This window comes from Cygnus atratus, chromosome 8 (genome assembly GCF_013377495.2).
Source record: "Cygnus atratus isolate AKBS03 ecotype Queensland, Australia chromosome 8, CAtr_DNAZoo_HiC_assembly, whole genome shotgun sequence".
Taxonomy (NCBI): Eukaryota; Metazoa; Chordata; class Aves; order Anseriformes; family Anatidae; genus Cygnus; species Cygnus atratus.
The window spans coordinates 18872313-18885575 of NC_066369.1; the positions used below are offsets into that span (position 1 = coordinate 18872313).

At 38.6% G+C, this 13263-nt stretch overlaps 1 protein-coding gene and 1 long non-coding RNA gene across 7 annotated transcripts in view; one reads left to right on the plus strand and one right to left on the minus strand.

Moving 5' to 3' along the window:
- Nucleotides 1-2672: 2672 nt before the first annotated feature.
- On the plus strand, nt 2673-9742 carry LOC118243588 (uncharacterized). The gene is made up of 4 exons (XR_004777290.1): nt 2673-2759; nt 4735-4894; nt 8386-8476; nt 9054-9742. It is a non-coding gene; the product is annotated as an uncharacterized LOC118243588 (long non-coding RNA).
- A 615-nt stretch (nt 9743-10357) lies between these two features.
- Nucleotides 10358-13263, minus strand: part of ADGRL2 (adhesion G protein-coupled receptor L2) — a 356834-nt gene continuing 353928 nt past the window's right edge. For all 6 annotated transcript variants that reach the window (XM_050712254.1, XM_035537717.2, XM_035537719.2 and 3 more), the window contains one exon: nt 10358-13186. In XM_050712254.1, coding sequence (XP_050568211.1) covers nt 12432-13186 — 755 coding nt within the window. In that variant the 3' untranslated portion in view covers nt 10358-12431. The remainder of the gene's footprint in view (nt 13187-13263) is intronic.

A 13263-nucleotide genomic window follows, 5' to 3' on the forward strand; every position in this document is an offset into this window, starting at 1 on the left:
TTATGGTGTCTGGTACATGAAATAAGAGACTACCACCCTTTTATTGAGTGGTCTGTAGCAGAGAAGTTCGCGGATATGTTACATAAAGCTTCAAATTCAGGGCACTAAGGAAACATCTCTGTAGAAGTGTTTAAGATAACGTTTTGCATCTAGTTCAACTGAGGTGAAGTTTATCCACAGCTTGGCAATCCCCTACGGAACGCTGCATGTCATATTACATATAATACCACATTACCTATGAAAGTAAATAGATGTTTTCACATAGCCTATTTGCCTATATTTCTATTGGAAAGTCCATGCACCACGGAAATTTGTGGTATCTTAGTTTGTGGTTGGCCTCCAGCCCTGCTGTGAGATTCATTTCCGAACCTTGCCTTCTGGTGGCCATTTTGTGTCAGGGTCCAGTAAGGGCCTGATAGTTTGTGCTGGGTACCTGGTGCTGCTGTAATTAGCTTATTCTTCCTAAAGAAGAGGGATCCATTGCTAAATCCTTTCTAGTGGATTCAAAGCATGGATTTCAACCCAGAGCTGGTGCTAAAGGTGACTGCCTTAATTTTCCTGCTGTATCTCTGTAAGAAGCCTTGAGTTTGGCTGAAGGAAGTGAACAACAGCTTTTTCTGCTCTGGATACTGCTTTAGGGATACTGGCTTTAAGTCCCAACTGAAGGATGGTTTGTCTGTTTTTCAGACAGCCAGACAGAAGCACAAGCTCCTCTAAAGACAAACGGAGTGTCAGTGGCCAACTGCAGAAAAGATAAAGGATTCCAAAAGCTGTGAATATTGCAGTCAGCTATCCTGGGCCTATTTAATATCCTTACATTCCATCTCCTTTCATCACTTCAGTCTTTCCTAGTCAGAATGTAAGTTGTTTAGTTGAATACATTCACAGAAGTATGATACAATAAACTCTGCCATATTCTAGTATAGACTGGTAACCTATATGTATTACTCTTCTTCTCCTTCTATAAAACGAGTCTCTCAGTCTTTCCCATTCCTTATTTAGGTCATTGTTTTCTTGTCTCCTTTAAGCTACTATGAACAGGAATCAAAGATAAAGTGTTTGTAGGTAGCATTTTAAAACAGCTGCAATTTCAGTGCTGGACCAGCCTCCTGATTAAACAAGTGGAAAAGCTGTTATTTATACTCTCTAATAAAAGTCAGAGAGAAGAAGAGCGAAGAAGAAAAAACATCCTATTATAGGCAAGTAGTAGCCAGGAAGTAAAAGAAGAACCTGTGTCAAAAAGCAAAAAAAAATCAAGAGCAGAAAAGAAATTCAAGGGTGACAAAGAAAAGGATCATGGCCATTTTGGTGAGTAAATACTTTTAGACACGTATTGATCTAGTGGGGAAAAAAGAACATATGCTCTTCACTGTAAAATAGCACTTACTGGGGTGATGCACGCAGCAACAAGGCTACAAGTGAAGAAAAATAAAGCATTTGCCCATAGTTGGAAAACATTTTTTAAAATTGAACTCTTGTTTGTTTTTGTTTTTAATGTCCCGTACCCAAGTCTAAGAATCAACAGACGGAAATACAGAGCGATATTCATGGTGGTTCTGAAGAGAAATCATAATCTCACTGAAGTCAGCAAAAAATTTTGCCATTGATTTAAGTGGCTGCCAGGGCTTTGCTCCAGGCTTTACTGTGGTTAACAGTAGTCTGTTGCTGATTGCAGAACAAAGCAAGGCAACAAGGAACATGTAGCAAAACATGTTCCTTGTTGTTTATCTTCTGCTCTCCTCACTCTTCCTCCTGCTGAAGATGTTCCTGTGGGTCTGTGCTAGCCTTGGAGTATGTGGTAGTGGTTATTTTCTACCTGCTAGACAGGTTGAGCTGGATTCCTTTACTTGTAGGGTCATTCCACTAATGGAAGAAGTTGAATATGCATAAATAAAAATATCTTGTTTCTTAAGTGACAATATTGCGCTAAATCTTGTCATTCCCCACCCCCCAACTGTTTTATTATTCTTTACCTGTTGAGAGAAAAGTGATTAAGTAGTGAGCATTAAATTTACCAGTGATGCTACAAGTAGGAGAGCATGGATGTGGAACAGCACTGGCTCTGCGATAAGGTAATGAAACAGAGGGGATGAGCAACAGAGAGAAGTGACAGGAAATAGAGAGTACCATACAGCAAACCTCACTCTGTTCCTGTTAACTGGTGCAAGTCCGAAATAATCCGACAGACCTCAATCAAAATATGCTGATTTCATATCGGCATAAGTGGAGTCAAAATATATTTGAGCAGATTCTGCATGCCCTGTGCCTCCCCGCGTTGTAACAGAATGTCTGTGTGTGTACTGCCTCATATCTGCATTGAAATGATGGTGATAATCTTTTGGTATTTCAGAAAAATATTCACAGAGAGCTGTATCACTACGGCATAGTATTTTGCCACAGTTCACCAAAAACAACCAGATATCCTCATGATCTCTCCCAGGAAGGAGTCACAAAATTAAATTTCATTCCTCATAGTGTTTTTTTTTGTTGTTGTTGTTTTGTTTTTTTTCAACTGGATGCTTTCAGTAAGTCTTGCTGCCTCATAAATTTCAGTATACCGAGCAGATTTGTTGCTGTGTTTAAACACTATATTGTTTGTCTGAAGATACCTTTTTACCTTTTTTTTTTTTTTTCCTCGAGTGTATAACCTGTTGTGCTTCATTTTGTGGTACACAGCAGACAGCAACATGCTGATCCACCATTTCATATGGAGATACTGTACATCCTTCCTTTTTCCTGTTTTGGAGGATAAACAAATGGTAAGTATCTGACATGAGGCAACCCTTCCCCTCGCCTGATTAAGCATCATCACCATTCACTCAGCAGAAAAGCTGTTCTGCAGGCAAATGGTGCTGGGGTTTGAAGATGTGATTTGCTAGGCTGAATGCAACTTTGTACCAGCCATGGAGTACATAAGGCAATGAAGAGACATTCTCTTCATTTCAACGTTTGCTAATGGATACCTTCTTAACCCTGCTCACTGCCAGTGTTGCTAGTCTTACACAAAGTACACTGGCTGGTATGCAGACTGCTTCAAGAGCGGCCTGGCTGTATCTCTGTGAACAGAGACCTTGAAAGCTATTCTTTTCCTGATATATTTAATTAGAAAATATGTAAAATAGATATTTTTTCCATATCATATACTGAAAAAGGACTTAGTTTTTATTAGAAGGAAAACTTTGTCTGTATAATAAATTTGCAAGGTTTTTAAACCTTTAAACCTTTTAAACCCAGCTGTAACTAGATGCTGGAAGACTCCCTTCACATCAACGAAACTTGCAAATCAGTGTGTAAATAATCAAACCACATACAAGTAGTGTTTTCTGAATGATTTTCCAGGTCCTGTATAATCTTTCTGCTCCACAGAAACATATTTTATGTTTCTTTTTCCTAACAAATGCAAATCAAATACTTCAATATTCAAGGTAATCATCCCTTCTAGGGAAGGGTCGAGGAGTGGAAAGGAGAAGAAGAGTTGTTTGTTTTTACCAGCCCAACCAAGAGCTTTTCTGTGCGTATATTTAATGAATGAATCAGCTTACTTTAGCACACAATTGCTTAGATTGATAATTATTCAAGAAACAATACTGCCTTGGGAAAATCTATAGCAATAAAAAAGAAATCCAGATGGACCGAATAACCTTTTCAGGTCTATATTTATCTCCAAATGAGGCTTTTTTTTTTTTTTTTTAAGTTTCTATTCTTTAGAAAATGCATTACTGGATGGTTAAAAAATAATAAGATTGTTAGTGTTTAGAGTCTGGAGTTCAAGGTGGCAGTGAAATCAAGCATTAATGGATGGTATTCTCAGATGTATAGCTGGGAAATATAGAGTCAAAGTGGAAATATAAGCTGAATCTATGCATCTGTACTCTAGTGACAACTGTTACCATTACCAATATGAACAGATAGCAGGTTCTAATTAAAGTTACAAGCCAGAGGGAATAGGCATTAAGAAAGAAAAGAATAATTCTGTGAATAAATTGCACTTGATTTACTAGTTCACAAAAAAGGTCTAAAAATTAGTACCTGAAATTACTTTAAATACAGCATCTATCAAACCACAGAACAATAATCAAGTCGACCTAATTAGAACACTTATAACTATAAGCAGCATGTAGTATGTTCTTATCTTGACGTGGGGAGACCAAGCAGTCCCCTAAGTGCCAGTTAATCTACAACAAACTTTTGCTGAGACTTAGGAGGAACCCCCTGCAGCAGCTACCTGCTTGCTTTCGATGTCAGACTGCCTGGGCTGTAGCTGCTGGTACTCTCTTTCTGCAGGCGCATTAAGTGCGGTCTCAGCATGCACACCATGAGCTGGATCATAAAAGGTCCATGAGAAATTCACACAGCACTCTGTGAGACCAGTTTTGCCTATAAATGTGAGTTAGCCTTCTTTATGTATAGGTGTCACTTTTACTTACATGTTCACTTACTCATAGCGTTCATTTAGGCCAGAAATCCTCTGTGTATGAGACAAACATTGTCTCTGCAGATATACAGCTTTTAAGAGTGGACACAGACCAGATTCCTGTAGTAATGCTGAGGAGTGGGATACCAGGCGAATCAGCAGCACCTCTGGATGGGTATCAGTGCCTCATTTGCACTGATCAGTCTCAGCAGGGAAGGGAGCATTCGTAGCTCTGTGTAGCATATGGGAAGCCTGTGCTAAGGCAAATGCTTAAATAGCTCTCTCTCACTGTGTGTATTGACTGTTTTCTTCATTTTCAGTGTCTTGTATGAGCAGCAGGAGAATTTTGGTCATTGAAATAAGTTGTTTTGGATAAATCCAGTTTTGCAAGTCTTCTTTGAAAATGTCAAGACGTGCTTGGAATGGCGCATTTCTACTCTGCTTTCTGTGAGAATGTTGGGATCTGGCAATGCTATTAGAGTAAGTATTTAGGACATTAACATGAATGAACATTTTTGAAGAGTTAGAAATGCTTCATTAAACTGGCATATTTCGTCAAACAACCCAGATGAATGGACACTGGTGAGATTTTTTTCTGTGTTGCTTTGAAGGTGCTGCAGTTAGTAGTGGGAAACGTGAGAACAAAATTACTCCTGTACCTCACTTTATTCCTTTATTTTCTTCTCTATCTCTGTGTATTATTTTTGCCCCCCTCATGTTTTGAAAAAAATGGCCACGTCTGGCTTCTCCAGGCAGCCTTTAAAGTGCACAGAAACCATCGCTGATTCATGCAAGCTTGCGTGTCTTTTTGCTTCCTCATGGAGCCAACCCTGTCACCAGCCATGGCAGCTACAGTGAGGATCTCCTCAGGAAGGTTTTTAGCAGGAGCTTCACATTAAGTCACATCTGCCTGAAAGAAAAGCAGAGCTGCATACCTGTCTCAGCATTTGCAGTAGCAGAGTGATTGTAACTGAGCACGGAAAGAAGTAGGTCACTAGGAGCAGCTTGTCAGTGGCATGCCAAGGGGCTAAATACTCTGGCCAGCCCAAGTTTGACTCTTTGAGTTTCTTAGCTAGAAGCTATGTGGAAATGAGGGCCAGTAAGTCTGCTGCGGCCCAGAGCACACCTCAGCGTTGTGGAGCCCACCCAAGCTTTGGCACTACGTTGGCTGTGATGCACCCACTCTCCCTGCGGGCTGTGTGCACAGCCAGTACCGTGCATGTGAAGCTGTATGATCAGAGTCACACAGCCCCATCACATCACATGTGATATATGTTGTGTCAAAAACCGTGGTGGTTTTGGATCTGCGCAGGTGGAATCTGTGACCCTTTCACAACACAAACTGGGCATCACTGGACCTGGTGCAGAGCTTCCATGGTGACATTTGCACTGGGAAGTTGCACAGATTCACACGCCTTCTCTCCTATCTCCAGCTGTAATTATTGTCAGGACAGGAACTTCAGCAGGAGGGGGGAAGGAGCCCCTTTTTAACTGAATGTATAGATTGTGGCATTCAGAGGCTGCACTGTCACACACAAGGAGGGCAGTAATAGTGCCTGCTGTGGCTCACCTCTGCTGTGGTGGTGTGGCTGCAGACATGCAGCAGCAGAATGTGGGATGCCAAAATATCCTTAGTGACAAAAATGTATGTGTCTACAAGGTTGGAATTGTTTCTTCCCCTGAAATGATGTTCATTGTACCTGTGAGTGATGTATATTGGGATTTCAGTGCCTCAATTCCATCTGAATTTCACTTTGGTAAGTAAGTGCTTTTTAGGTCTGACATGTAGAAACTCTGTATGTAAGCATGCAGTGCAGAGGGAACGCTGCTGAAAGAGCTGTAAATGCTCAGGGCAAGAAAATCATGCCTCTCTAATACACTAAAGTTAAACCAGTCGTGCAGCTGATGGAGGTGGAGGGAATGGTTGATGTAATTTATTTGTATTTAAAAAAGAAAAAAATATCCCTACCAAGAGGTCATTAAAGCAGAACAGTGTTCAGGAAGTGAAAGCTGAAGCAATTGTGCATTAGAAACTAAGAGGTAGAGCAGGATTAAGTGGTCAGGTTTTTTGATCATGGCAAAAGGCTAATGGTATAGTGCCCTAACACTCTGTATTAAAACTGGTGCTATCTGAAAAAGGGGATGAACACGCTATCTGAAAGGTGGCAACATTTGCTGTTAACAGAGAATTACTTCAGTTAATCAGAACTAGGGAAGATTGTGAATGACCTGGGTTAACAAAGTGAATAAATGGGCAGTGTGATACAGATGAAATGCAGTGCTGACAAATACAGGGTTGGGCACACATTCATGGGAATAATTGGAAGTATCTGTAGGCTTTGTTGGGTTCTAAATTAACCATAATTATTCAGGTCATTACTTGCTATGATCAACTTAGATGAAAAATTTGTGTTGTGAACAGATACTATGAAGACAAAATATGATGTGGGAGCATGTGTGTTGGGGTGGTGGGGTGGAAGATGGAATAGAAAATACAATTCCAGCGATAAATCAGATATAGCAATCCACCAACAGTTTTGTGGTTTGCCCTTTCTCTTAAAGCATTCTGGCAAAAAGTAATTCTGCAGACTGGCAACTACACAATTAGAAAAATGGAGGAGTCTGAAAACAAGGATTTGTTTAGCAAGTAGTCAAGTAATAGGAGACAGTGGGGAAGTGTTTAAAACAATAAGTAGTATAAAGAATACAAGCTAAGAAATTTTTCTATTTATCCTGAAAATGGAAAAAAAAAAAAAAAAAAAAAGCAAAGTGGTCTGTTCAAAGTGAATGAAAATGAATTATTTCCATAAAAACCTCATTAACCTTTGGGACTCATTCTCCTAAGCAATCATGGAGGCCGAAAGTTCAGCAACATTAAGATATTTTAAAGCTATTTGTATGCTACAAGACTGGGACAGTTATTCCAGATAGATATTCAATGTTTCTTATTCAGTCTGCCTCTCCTTAACTATACACTCATGACACAGGATGTTGTGCTTACTGTTGTGAATCAGATCTTTTAATGTACACAGATGTTTCTGTGCTCAACTTTGCTATCTCTAAGCTTTAAACTGGTTTGCAGAACAGCATCTACACTGAGGCAGGGTTTCTACTCCAACAGACAGGAGACGTACCCAATGAAGAAATGGTTAAAATTTATATCAGCTTTGCTTTAGAAGAACTTTTTTTGATAAAACTACCTATTCTGAATGTTATTTCTGCCACTGTGACTTCCCCACTCTGCAATCCCCTGCCAAAGACTTCAGCAGCTGGTGCATTACATGGAATGGTGTTTTAAAATCTCCTTGGTGCTGAGTTGAGGCTTGTATGATTTTCTATAGCATTTCTAACCACTCTGGCTGCATCATGGTGTGATCTGTTTCACATGCCAGGAACTTTGATGGGGTACAGTTGAGATTAATGATGACATAATACAGTAAGAAGAGATATTAATGCTCTTAGGCATGAATTAATGAAATACCATTGAGAATTTATCCTGCATGAATAAAGGGATTTAGAAGTTGTCATTCTAAAAACCGCATGAGGTATTTTACTGGGGGAAAAAAAAGAGTAAAAGAAAAAAAACACTGCTGAAATGGACAGGGTCCTAATGAACCTTTACTCCAGATTTTTGTCAGAGCTGGATGATTGAGCTGGATCTGCTAATTGAATTCCTACTAATTTACAATGTTTATATAAATGAGGCACAAAGCTCTTGCATCCAGCACTGTGTTGGTGGTAACTTTTATCCCCAGCTCAGTACAAAGCTGGCTTCCAACCTCCAATGCAGTTCTAGGGTAGAGACCCAGCAGGCTAGCAGCATTCATAAATCTGGATCCATACAGCAAGACTCGTGCTTACTGTAATGGTAGCAATGACCTTCATAAATGTGGATGGTGACTGCCACCATCTATTTTAAAAAAAAAAATCTAATGTATGTTTCACCGTGAGCTCCCTTTGTGTCTTTGAAGGTCTAAAGTGTCCTTGCAAGGCTACAGCAGAGTGGAACTGAAGAGCACCTGTGTCCCAGCACTTTTCATTCTCCATCATCCCCTAGAATTTGTGAGTTAAGACCCCCATGGAAATGTACTTGTCTGTATGTATATATAGATATATATACATCTGCCTGTAGCTTCTCTTGATTTAAAAAATAATTTTATTCAGGGATAAAATTTTACACTAGCATATGTTGTCATATAATCAATTCTAGAAGACAAGTTTTGTTAGTCTTGAGGCAAAGTGGGATAACAACAGTACACAGGGATCATTTACTTTTTGTTGTTTTTCTGTTAATGTCTGTTCTGCGTAGTTCAGAAAGAAATTTTTCTTAAAAATTAGGACATAAAATATGACACGTATTTTATCCATAATTTATGTCAATTTGAAACACCTTTTATTGCCTACATAAGTGAATATATGTAAACTTTATTAGTAATTTCATTTCCAATTTAAAAGAAGCAAAGGTGTATTGTAGAATTCACAGATAAAGAATAATTTTAACTATAAAGGTATTACCAATGTTGCATTTCTTCATGTTATGGTTCACTTATGTAGAATTGAGATGTATTTTATATTAAACAATGCATAGCACCATTATACAACAGTTCACTAAATGCACATCCCATTTAATCTTTTGCAGGAATATAACTGGACTGAAGTTACAAGGAAGAATTGGATGGAGCCAGTAGGGTTAACACTGATACTAACAGGAGATTACTAGCCATAAGAAAATTACAGCTCTTCTGAAAGACAGTGCCTAAAATAGCAGCATATCCTTGGCACCATCATAGGAACTGGTTAACTGATGACCCTGAAGAAACACTTGTTTCCATTAATTCTGCTGTCATTATTTCACTATTCTCGACTCTTCCTCTCAATTCTTCTGTCCTTCTGATCCCAAGACAAGATGGCAGGAACGTGAGAGAGAACATAAATTACAGTAAGCTGTCAGCCATATAATTGTATTGTAACCTACTACACTGAGAAGTTACACCAACAGAAATTTGGCAAGGTATTGGCTGCTAGTTGCTAACTAAACACGGGACACTCACTAGTATAACATTTAAAAAAAAAAAAAAAGAAAAAAAGAAAAAAAAATAGGCTCACTAAAAAGCAACATCTACATTACAAGGAAGCTAACAAAAGAATTCCCTTATGATATCTAGGTTCAGCTGGTTCATCTTAGGTTCATCAGCTCAATTTTCTTGTTTTATGTATACGCATTACATTTGCAGTTGAAGATATTTTTAAGATCACAATGCTACAAACCTTTTTCTGGCATGTAGTTTCGCCACCTTTAGTTAGACAACACGTGACACAAAGAAGTACTTGCTCGAATTAGGGCTGAATATTCTGCTGAAAGCTGGTGATGTTATTAGATCGTGTACTATAATTACTTGAGCACCACAGTTTTTAAATCCCTAAGACATGATTTCCTAGGTAGAAGGCAGCAAGTATGCTTTTAAGTTGCCAGACAGACCAAGGGAATCATTTTGCTCCGAAGCGTCTGCTGTATACCCTGAATCAGAACAAATCCTTATTTCACAAAGACTTCAGATTTTTAAAGCATCTCTGCTAAACAGAAGTAAACAGTTTCTGATTAAACTTTAAATGTTCCAGTGACTCTACCACAAAGATAGTAACTTTTATGTATTAAGGAACATATTGGCAAGAGTTACCAGGAGGGTAAGGTAAAGATGCCTTTATCTTCAACAATTGCTACAGTGCCACAGTCCCAATTACAGACATATTGAGGTTATCTGAACTGTACGGTTCCATCTCAACTCAGAAATTTTTTTACAAAGTTTGAATTGTCTCAACACCAGGAAGTCTTGCCCAAAATATTTTTCTGAAATCCAAACTTTTTCAAAATGCACCTACACAAAAGCAGTGTGTATCGATATACATTCCAAATTCATATATTCCAGCGCATTAGAAGCTAACAGAATTTAAAAGGCTTTCAGATGAATTTTTGCTGTTGTCATACATATAGTCACAGGTGCCACATATGAAAACATGGCCTCTGTGTTATGAAAGAACACACTTTTGTAAGTTGAAAAAAAAAAAATGAAGTCCTTGGCATTATCTTTGAGAAGCCCTGGTTGAGAGGGACAAAAAAGGCTTGGGAACAAAGACTTCAGGCTTCCAGTTTTGCCACCGATTTATTGATAACATCTTGGGCATCAGCTGCCTTCTGCAGTTTTCTAGTCTGATAAAAATGGGGCAGTCATGCTTATTTATCTAACTTAAAGCGGTGCCGTGATGGATTGATTATTTGTACAGCACTCTGAGTGCTATCCAAATGCTGCTTACTCATGTTTTCCCCACTATAAGACTATATCTTCATCACTAATAATTAACTGCTAATTACTGTTGCTGAGAATACGATGGTGGTATTTACCACCTTATTTTTGATTTCAGTACAGATGTCTACTTAGAAGTTATGTAAATATATGAAATCACAGTACATTTTCCTAATGACCCTGCTATATCTGAGTTTGATCCTATTCAACTGTGACTAAGGTAATGAATAGTAACTAAAGATGAACTCTTTTCTGTAGAACTACATAGACAGTTTCCATTGTACTCTCAACACTTAAATCATGAAATGTAGAGAAGCCATTCTAAGCAGGATACAGCTGGGTCAAAAGACTGCTGATGCCAATTATGCTTCGTACATAATAATGCACATTTTACCTATTTGGAAAAAAAATTCACATTTATTTACTGTCAAACAGGTGTTAAACTTTACACTGGATATTAGTGATGGGCTCATTATTAACAGGTTTACACAAAGGGATGAAAAAAGCAGAATTTTGTTGAAACAATTTACATTTCATTAGATTTTTATCATAAAATAAATTAATTACTAAATATAGGCAGAAGGAATATGGAAGAGTAATAGTTATGTTTTATTTATCTTTTCAAAGGACAGGCACCCTTTATTCACGAGAAAGCTTGTGAGAAGTGTCCAGTGTCCCCTTTACCCCCTACCACCCAACACTGATTAAAGAATGAACAGGGAATTGAGTTACAATCTTTGTTAGCTATACCAAATTTGTGCAAGGCTTGGCATAATTGGCTTCTAAAACAATTTTCTCCCCAAATTATGTTTTTGGCAATAAAAATTAAAAAAAAAAAAAGAATAAAAACTAACTTGTAAAAGCAGAACACTGTTTACAGTGAAAAATAAGTGAAAACGGGTAGAACTTGCATTTTTAACATACTACCGTACTATGAACAGAGCGTAAGAAAAACAGCTTATAACATATGTGCAACCAAGAGCTTTTCACAATATTTTCTTCAAACTCTTTAAAATTATTTTTATGACAATTATATTTCAGTTGGACACAAATGTATTTATTTTACCCTAGCAATAGAACAAAATATAATTTCTTTAGCCATTTTTTTCATGAGAACGGTTCATTGTACAGTTGAGGAAATATATGAAATAAGGCCTGTGGCTTGATTGCTAGTGGTTAGACATGTATTCAATCTTTGCCTTAATGGAAAAGATTTGCAGTGAACTGCAAACTGATGCAGAATATCTCTCCTGCTTTTGCAAGTCTTGTCAGGAATAGTAAGGTACAGTAAATTTGTCCCACAGGATTTTAGAGCCTACGCCTTGTATATAATACAATGTAGGCCTAGAAAAAAAAATGGTGCAGCCGTATTTACAAATTTAGTTCACAAACTGCTGCAGTAAAATGGCTGGAAAGTGTTTATTTTTTTTTTTTTTCACAATTTTGTTAAATTCAGCAGCAGAAGATATCTTAAAATACCTTGTTGGTATTTTTTTTCTTTGTAACAAATAATTCATTTTAGTATACTCTGTGTATATACAAAGTTTTTGTTTTATAAAAATTCACAGAACTGCGAGGTCCAGTCATCCCCGTTACACCGGAGAACCACAGGGTCAACAGAATTGTCTCTTCAAGCAGATACGAGGGAGCCTGCACAGGGCCAATTAAGTCTTTTAATACTTGTACGTGGCCTTTAATATTTCTTTGCTACACTATTAAAGGCTTGTCACTAGCTGCATTTGTCCTTCTCTAACATCCCCTTCTGGAATACATCCTTCCTTGTTAATGGGAATTATATAGCCGTCGCTATTACCCCTGCTGATTTGATAGTACATCTGAAGCTGATGGCCAGCTCCTAGATTTGGCATGCTCTTGTAGTAAATGTCCTCATTTTCACTCCTCCTGGAGGGAGAGAGATCTTCTTCAACGTCGGGGCTGCTCTCTGGATACGGAGAGTCTCTGAGATTGGGCATGCTTGTGTAAAGAGAGTCTCTGTTGGGGGACTGGAGGTGGTCGTCAGCCTCGGCTGTCAGTTGTGAGACATAGCTGTCGGTTCCCTCGGTCTTCACTTTCTTCTGGGGCTGGTACAGAAGGGAGTGAGTCCGCTGAGGAATGAGCGGGGCCTCAAGCTCTTTGTGGTGGAGTTCCAGCCCAGGGGTGTCGCTGTGCATCAAAGATGAGGCATCTGCCACGATGGCGTCATCTTCGCTACTGCTCCCGCCAATCACAGCCTTGGCTGGCAGCGTGCGCTCCAGGTTGTGGTTCTTGCTGCTGCCCCGCAGGTTGTTGTGCACTAATTCTGAAATGATCATTTTCTCAAAAGCAGTATCATTCAGGCTTAGTCCACAGTCTACAACTTGCACACTGTCATTATAGTCTCCGTTGCGCAATGAGTAGCTGTTGTTGAAATTACCATTTAGCGGTAGAGTATCCATGGCACTTGTATCCCTGGCATTGTTCAGTGAATGTCCTGAAACAGAAAAGGACAACACTGGTTATTGTCTGATGTGCTTTTCATCACTTTTTTTTTTTTCTTAAACAAATTCT